The sequence below is a fragment of the Phyllopteryx taeniolatus genome, chromosome 2 (assembly GCF_024500385.1).
Source record: "Phyllopteryx taeniolatus isolate TA_2022b chromosome 2, UOR_Ptae_1.2, whole genome shotgun sequence".
NCBI classification, from domain to species: Eukaryota; Metazoa; Chordata; class Actinopteri; order Syngnathiformes; family Syngnathidae; genus Phyllopteryx; species Phyllopteryx taeniolatus.
The window spans coordinates 39,832,383-39,839,831 of record NC_084503.1 but is presented as its reverse complement, the minus strand read 5'-3'; the positions used below and the strand labels follow the sequence as shown (position 1 = coordinate 39,839,831).

Below are 7,449 nucleotides of genomic sequence, written 5' to 3'. Positions count from 1 at the left end.
AGACCCCAGACTGTTGAACAGCTGAAGCTGTACATCAAGCAAGAATGGGAAAGAATTCCACCTACAAAGCTTCAACAATTAGTGTCCTCAGTTCCCAAACGTTTATTGAATGTTGTTAAAAGAAAAGGTGATGTAACACAGTGGTAAACATGACCCTGTCCCAGCTTTTTTGGAATGTGTTGCAGCCATAAAATTCCAAGTTAATGATTATTTGCTAAAAAAAAATTTAAGTTAATCAGTTTGAACATTAAATATCTTGTCTTTGTAGTGTATTCAATTAAATATAGGTTGAATACACAGTGGTCAAAACACAACACAGTGGGAATCCAACCAGCAGCCATCTTTGACTCTTGAAAATCAACTCCAGATTGTGGACCGGTTTTCAGAAAGAATATTAAGGAGGGGTGCCAATATTGCTGCACATGCTGTTTTCAGTTTTTTTTTTCTTTCTTTGAAATTACAATATCTAAGTTGAAAAAAGAAAATAAATTCTTTGTTGAATTACTTTGGAAATCCAATTAAAAGATCCTGATGATATAAGTTTGGGACATTTCGATTCATTTCTGAAGATATTATACAGCTTATGAAAAAAAATGAAGGTGTGCATGACCGTATTATTACATTCAAAACCCTTTTTTTTATCCATCTATAGATCTGTATGGCCTGTGGCAGAATCCTTCATAGCATTTACTGTCCAGTATGTACCGTACGACTTTCCAAGCATTGTACTGTTTGGTGAGAGCTGCATGTAAGGCAGTCAATCGGTTGTAGTTTTTATCAGTGTGTCTCTGCGCATAAGCAGCAAAAGTCATACTAAGTGTTTCCATAGCTGGGGCCCTCGACTGTGAGTGCAGCCCCTCTCCAGGTCATGACCTTTTCAGTGAACACAGTGGCCTGGAACTCAGGCTACACACAAAGCATGAATACAGTCATTATCATGAGGTGCATTGTTAACAGGCTCTTCTCCAAAATGCTGAATTGTTCAACGCTAAACCAGCTAGCATGGCACTTTTCTGTGCACACATGAACATGTCAAAATGTCAGATGCTTCTCTCACCTTGTTGCATTTGTATATTTGCAATTCTATTACCTGATGTGTTCATGTTGACTGAGTAGACAAGTGGGGTTGTACATTTAGCATATCAATAGCCATGACGACTGTTCAGGGAACCACTGTGAGCTTTCTGGTAGTTGTCAGCTCAACCGAACATGCTCTATTTAAGGAGCTCTTTTGTGGCCTCACTGAGCGGACATGAACATCTTTACTAAGGTCCCAGGATTAGTTCAACCGACCAGGTATGTTGCCAGTGGTGTGCGGCGCAGGCAGGCCCTCTGTTCAGGTCTGTGGAAGTGGGTGGGCCCTTGGATCCATCACAATCCACCCCTGCTGTGTTCAGACTCCAACACTAGGTTTCCCAAATCATCAAAAAATGGCTGAGGAGAAATGCACACTTTAGGTGCAAAAGTGTGGCGAGAATTTGATAGATTGGAACAGATCCCCCCCCCCCCCCACCCCTTATTTAATTTACCATTATTTATGCTAAATTGAATGGGATTTCAGATATTTCTTGACAAGAAAATAACCGATTATTCTCATTATTGGTAATGAATAGTTAAAAAAACTGTATTATTATGTGATGAAACAATGTCTATATCTACAGCAAGCTGGGGTCTGTGCTCCAACGTGCCTTCTACGGGTCCAGTGGGAGGGTGAGTCAAGTCACGGTATACCTGTAGTTATTGGTCAACGCACTAAGCTTTTTCTGACAGATGCTGTCTACTGCTCTTTATCAGTGACTAAGATGTTCTTTGAAAAATGTAGAGAAAACCACCGTTTGTGCCTGATCAAGTCATGACGTGACATCCAGCTCAGTTGTTGTCTTTATTTTCTCCTCAGGTGACCCTTTATGAACAGCGTAACTTTGCAGGCAGACACCTGGACCTGAGTTCTGACTGTGCAAGGCTCAGTGACAAAAACTTCCCAGAGAGATGCAACTCTGTGCAGGTGGAGAGTGGAGCGTAAGTGCACACTGCAATTTACAGGTGAAAAGAGTATGCCGTGATACTCCAATGCATGGCTGACCCTGTCAATGGAAATCAGTGCTAGTTTTGCTTCCTTCTCTAAGTAATCAAAATTACAATCTGTAAAAACAAATGCAATATGAAAACAACACTAGTTCACATCCGCCATAATATTACTCATACAGTACCTTTCAATTAGTATGTAATAAACTAATTAAATTTTGAAAAATTATAAATTGAATATGAAACCGGAGAATTTTTTTTTAAAGAAAATAAGATGCATGCAAAGATATTCCATCTTTACATCACTCGTCCAGACCTCACGCAATGCTTCTAATTAAATTACAGTATAATAATTTGTCCCATTTGTCGATGGTAGTGTGTAAGAATAACTCATAATGCATAATCACAGACATCATTATAGAAATCTGATTTGAGATGGAGCATTTTTGACCCCTAAAGGCCTTCGTAGCACTGACGATATTGGGGGTGATTTATTCCTGTTTTTAACTTATCTTTATTGTGAATAGTAGAATCTGTTCAAAAGTAATAATCATTACTAAAAAGTAATAATCATTACCAAGTATGCGTGACAAAGTTTAATGTAACTCTCTGAATATAACAATATAATGTGTACCCAACTGAAATTAGGTTTTCATAGGTAAAAAAAAAAAGGTTGAATGTGTTCGCAAGCAGTATATTCCACCCATCCATTCATTTTTTATACCACTTATCCAGGACCATGACAGGTGTTGGAGTCCATCCCAGCTGAAAACGGTACAGGGGTCACCTGTCAATCACACAGCACACACAACCACCCACACTCATATGGATTCATAAAAGTTAGTCGTGTGTACCCCGAAGCGACTGGTGACCAGCATTTTCCAATTTTTATTGATTTTTTGAATCATCCATCAACCCTTACATTTCCTAAAGCACACATCATCAGGGTCAGGGGGAGCTGGAGTATTTCGTGGTCAGCTAAGGTCACCAATGCTTAATATTCTGTTCTATTCTTAAGTTTACTTCATATGAGACACACAGCTGGTTTGGACAGTAGCCTAATTTGCAATTACATTCAAATTTTGTTCAGCTGGCTTTGAGTAACATGAACAAGAAAGTTTTGAGGACACTCTTAATTTATGTGATAAGTTGTCACTGCCAAAATAGTGAGATAGGTCACTTGAAGTAAGCAAGTGTCCAACAATATTCTCGGCTGGGCTAATGATTTTGACTTGCACTAATTTAGCAAAATGAGCTCAACTTTGAGGCTTGATTGCAAAATGCAAGTTTTGATTATCTTCCTTTTGACTCTCCACCCTTTCTAGATGGATCGGTTACGAGCATGACAACTTCCGAGGTCGCCAGTACCTTTGGGACATGTCTGAGCGTGGCGAGTATAATTGCTATGACAAGTGGTGTGCCCAGGCGGATCACATCTCCTCTGTCAGAGCTGTCAAGCAGGTGAAAGTGCACACATACAGTACGACATTGTGGCAGGTTTTGGATCAAAACTGCAACAGGAAGATTCAGTTTTTTTTGTGTTTTTTTTTTGGGTTGACACCACATTCAAGGAGAATTATTTCTAATGGAAAAATCTGTGCACAAAAATAAGGTGCATTTTGATCTTGTCTTGTAGGACAACAACCCTGCCAGAGCTCAGCTGTTTGAGCGAGCTGGGTTCTCTGGCAAGAAGATGGAGATCCAGGATGACATTCCCAACCTGATGAGCCGCTACAGCCTCAACAGAGTAGCCTCCATTCGTGTGCTGGGAGGAGCGTAAGTACAGTACAGCCTCTCAAAATTTCCTATCAGTGTGAACACCTCTTGGACAAGCAAAGATGGGGAATGTCCCACCTCTCCCCTTAAAATGGTAAATGGACTGGACTTACAGTTATCTAGAACTTTATTGACACTAAACCACTGCCCAAAGCGCTTTACAAAGCCTCACATTCACACTTTCATACACCACACCATGGTTCAACGCGCGGATAATCGGAGCGGGGATTCAAACTGGCGACCTGTCCTATCAACTGAGCCACAGCCGTACAAACAATGTTAAAGTACAGAATATAGAATTCCATTGACATGATTAGAAACCACTAAAACATCAAAACACCTGAGAGCACTGTATCAACTGTAAACCTCTGGTCAAAGAATCCACTTCCTTGGGAGGGGGTACTTCCCAGATGCAGTTATGAACATGTTACATGTGGAATTGTTTAAATAGGGCTCCACCTTTCTGGTATTTGTCCATATAATTAGTCGTTTAATATACAGTTGGTGGAATAGTATTTAAACCCTTACGAATTACTTGAAATGCTGTACAAATTGGTCATAACATGTTCTGAGGTTAAAAGTCACAAGAATAGACAGTCTTAAACCAATACCACACAATTGTTTTCCTGTTTTTATTGGATATACTATGTAAACATTCACAGTGCAGGGGTGGAGGTTTATGTGAACCCCTAGGCTACTGACTTCTCCAAGAAAGACCATGTTCGCCAAATGAAGCTTAACAGAAGATGGGTGATGATATAGTACAACCCAAAGTCAATTAACATCTGAATGCTTAAACAGAAGAAAATAGAAAAGAAAACTGGAGTGGCCCAGTCAGAGCTCAGAGCTCAACCAGATAGAGATACTGTGGCATTACCTTGAGCGCGATTAACACTAGACATCCCAAGAATATTGCCGATCTTAAATTGTTGTAAAGAGAAATGGTTCCTGAAATTCCTTACCATTGTTCAGATTGTGGTGGCATGGTGACCGACTGGTTAGCATATCTTCCTCAGAGTTCTGGGGACTGGGGTTCAAATCCTGCCTCGCCTGTGTGGAGTTTGCATGTTCTCCCCGTGCCTGTGTGGGTTTTCTCCGGGCATTCCAGTTTCCTCCCACATCCCAAAAACATGCATAATAGGTTGATCTGAAGACTCTAAATTGCCCTTAGGTGTGAACGTGTGCGTGAATGGTTGTTTGTTTCGATGTGCCCTGCGATTAGCTGGCGACCACTTCAGGGTATACCCCGCCTCTCGCTTGAAGATTGCTGGGATTGGCTCCAGCACGCCCGCGACCCTTGTGAAGGATAAGCGGAACGGAAAATGAATGAATTAATTAATATTCAGATTGGAGCTGCAAATACAGGAGACATTTTGATGGTTACTGCTGAAAAAGGAGGCTCCAAAGGTTCACATACTTTTTGCCCCCCTGAACTGTGATGTTTACATGCTCAGTAAAAACAGAATTATTGGGATTACTTTTCATAAAACTGTCTATTGTGACTTAAATCAGGTCACATTTTACAACCAATTAATGCAGAAATCCAGGTACCATAATTTCTCATAATAATCCCCACCCCCCAAAAAAAAATGTTTTAAATGTCAAAAATCAATAGTCCCCATTATACATAGGTACAGGGGCAAATGGAAAAAACTTTCACATTTTATAATTGTATATAATTTATAATGTAATTCAATTGTATACACTCCCATGACTTTGGTGTGGGCAGCATGGGTTCAGTTCCCACTCAGTGACGATGTGAATGTGAATGGTTGTCTGTGTCTATATGTTCCCTGCGACTGACTGGCGACCAGTTCAGGGTGTAGTCTGCCTTTCGCCCAAAGTCAGCTGGGATAGGCTCCAGTGCCCCGCGACCCTAACCAGGATAAACGGTGTTGAAACTGAATGGATGGATTTTCATTCCAAAATACCACCGCCACCTAGTGGTTTAAAAAATGTGCAGCCTACACTTTTATTCCAATATGACAGGGGGTACGTATGACTGCATATATGTAGTTGTACTCATAAATTTACATACCCTGGCAGAATTTGTAAAATGTTGTTTTAAAAATGACTGATGACTGAACAACTATCATTAATTTCTTTATGTTTTGTTTAATAATAATGCTTTTCTGAAATCCTTGACCGTTTAATTTCAATCCCAATAAAATAAAATTAAATGTGTTTTGCCTGGTCCTTCATGTTTTCTTTAAATAATTGTACCCGTCTTACAAATTCTGCCTGGGTAATCAAATATATGAGCACAACTGTGTTTTCTAATTTTCTAAATAAAAGTAGGGCTGTGAATTTCAAAATAAGAGCAAGTAAATAAAAAAAAAAAAAGTATTATGTGTTCAAATTAAGTGTTTAACTTCAGAATAATTCTTTAAAAAAACTAACAAAATACAGATCATGTTTTGATCATATGGGTCGAAGCAAAATCATACATTGTAAAAAGGCTTTATACATGGAAGGGTTTTCCAAAATCTTTAGGTCAACTTTGGGGGTGCATATTATACATGGGTGCGCATTATACACGAGAAATTACAGTAATTCCAAAGGGTTCACTTTTTTTTTTTTTTTGCAACAGTAGTTCAGTTTAAATACTGTAGCATGCCTTTGTCCAACTGTATGAAACAACACATTAACAATGACAAATTTGGAAATCATAGTGTTTCATGATTGATTCAAGGCTGGTTAACATGTCTGCCTCACAGTTCTGAGGATCAGGGTTCAAATCCCGGCCCCGCCTGTGTGGAGTTTGCATGTTTTCCCCGTGCCTACGTGGGTTTTCTCCGGGTACTCCGGTTTCCTCCCACATCCCAAAAATCATGCGTGCTAGGTTAATTGAAGACTCTAAATTGCCCATAGGTGTGAATGTGAGTGCGAATGGTTGTTTGTTTATCTGTTCCCTGTGATTGGCTGGTGACCAGTTCAGGGTGTACCCGCCTCTCGCCCGAAGATAGCTGGGATAACCTCCAGCCCGCCTGTGACCCTAGTGAGGATAAGCGGTATGGCAAATGGATGGTGTTTCGTAACCTCAAGTGATCCTTGGCTATAACTGCATGTACGATACAAGACAATGACAAATTTGCATTGGCAAAGGTTTAAATACATTTTTAATTTGCAAGTTTACACTCTGCTTAACCGGTGTGCCTGTAGGTGGGTTGTATATCAGGAACCAAACTACAGAGGGCCTCATTACATCCTGGAGAAACGAGAATTCAACAACTTCTCAGATTGGGGCAGCCAGAGCAACGCTGTGGGCTCTATGAGAAGAGTCCGCTTCAATTAACTCAGCTCATCCACAGACTGTCCCACTCATTTTTACATAAACATGTTCATTGTACTCCAATAAACTGATTCAATTTTTTTTCTCAAATCACTTTATTCAAAGAACTGCAGAATTTTTTTCAGTGAAACCATCAGTTCCAAACAGTAGCTGATGGAACCAAACACATCGAGGGAATTTTAAATCTGAGAAGTTGAACATTAAAGACTTCCAGCAAATGATATACAAATATGTCACAATGTGGATACCAAACAAGGGATTAAGGACAAGTAATAAAATTCAAACGGTCACTACCTGGCTAAGTTTTGTTGGGAAACTTTTCCAAACAAAATGTCTAAATTAACATTTTGAAAAGA

General features: G+C 39.8%; 1 protein-coding gene across 1 annotated transcript; it reads left to right on the top strand.

Moving 5' to 3' along the window:
• The first annotated feature begins 1,192 nt into the window (after positions 1–1,192).
• crybgx (crystallin beta gamma X) lies at positions 1,193–7,174 on the top strand. Its single transcript, XM_061766220.1, has 6 exons — positions 1,193–1,296; positions 1,662–1,710; positions 1,898–2,019; positions 3,351–3,486; positions 3,662–3,801; positions 6,964–7,174. The coding sequence occupies exons 1-6, from the start codon at positions 1,253–1,255 to the stop codon at positions 7,094–7,096; spliced, it is 624 nt and encodes a 207-aa protein (XP_061622204.1). The 5' UTR covers positions 1,193–1,252; the 3' UTR covers positions 7,097–7,174.
• The last annotated feature ends 275 nt before the right edge of the window (positions 7,175–7,449 follow it).

Excerpts from the sequence above, each read along its gene's own strand:
- crybgx (XM_061766220.1), top strand. The coding sequence starts at position 1,253 with ATGAACATCTTTACTAAGGTCCCAGGATTAGTTCAACCGACCAG. Across the intron at positions 1,297-1,661 it reads GGATTAGTTCAACCGACCAG|CAAGCTGGGGTCTGTGCTCC; the intron begins GTATGTTGCCAG and ends CTATATCTACAG. Across the intron at positions 2,020-3,350 it reads GTGCAGGTGGAGAGTGGAGC|ATGGATCGGTTACGAGCATG; the intron begins GTAAGTGCACAC and ends CACCCTTTCTAG.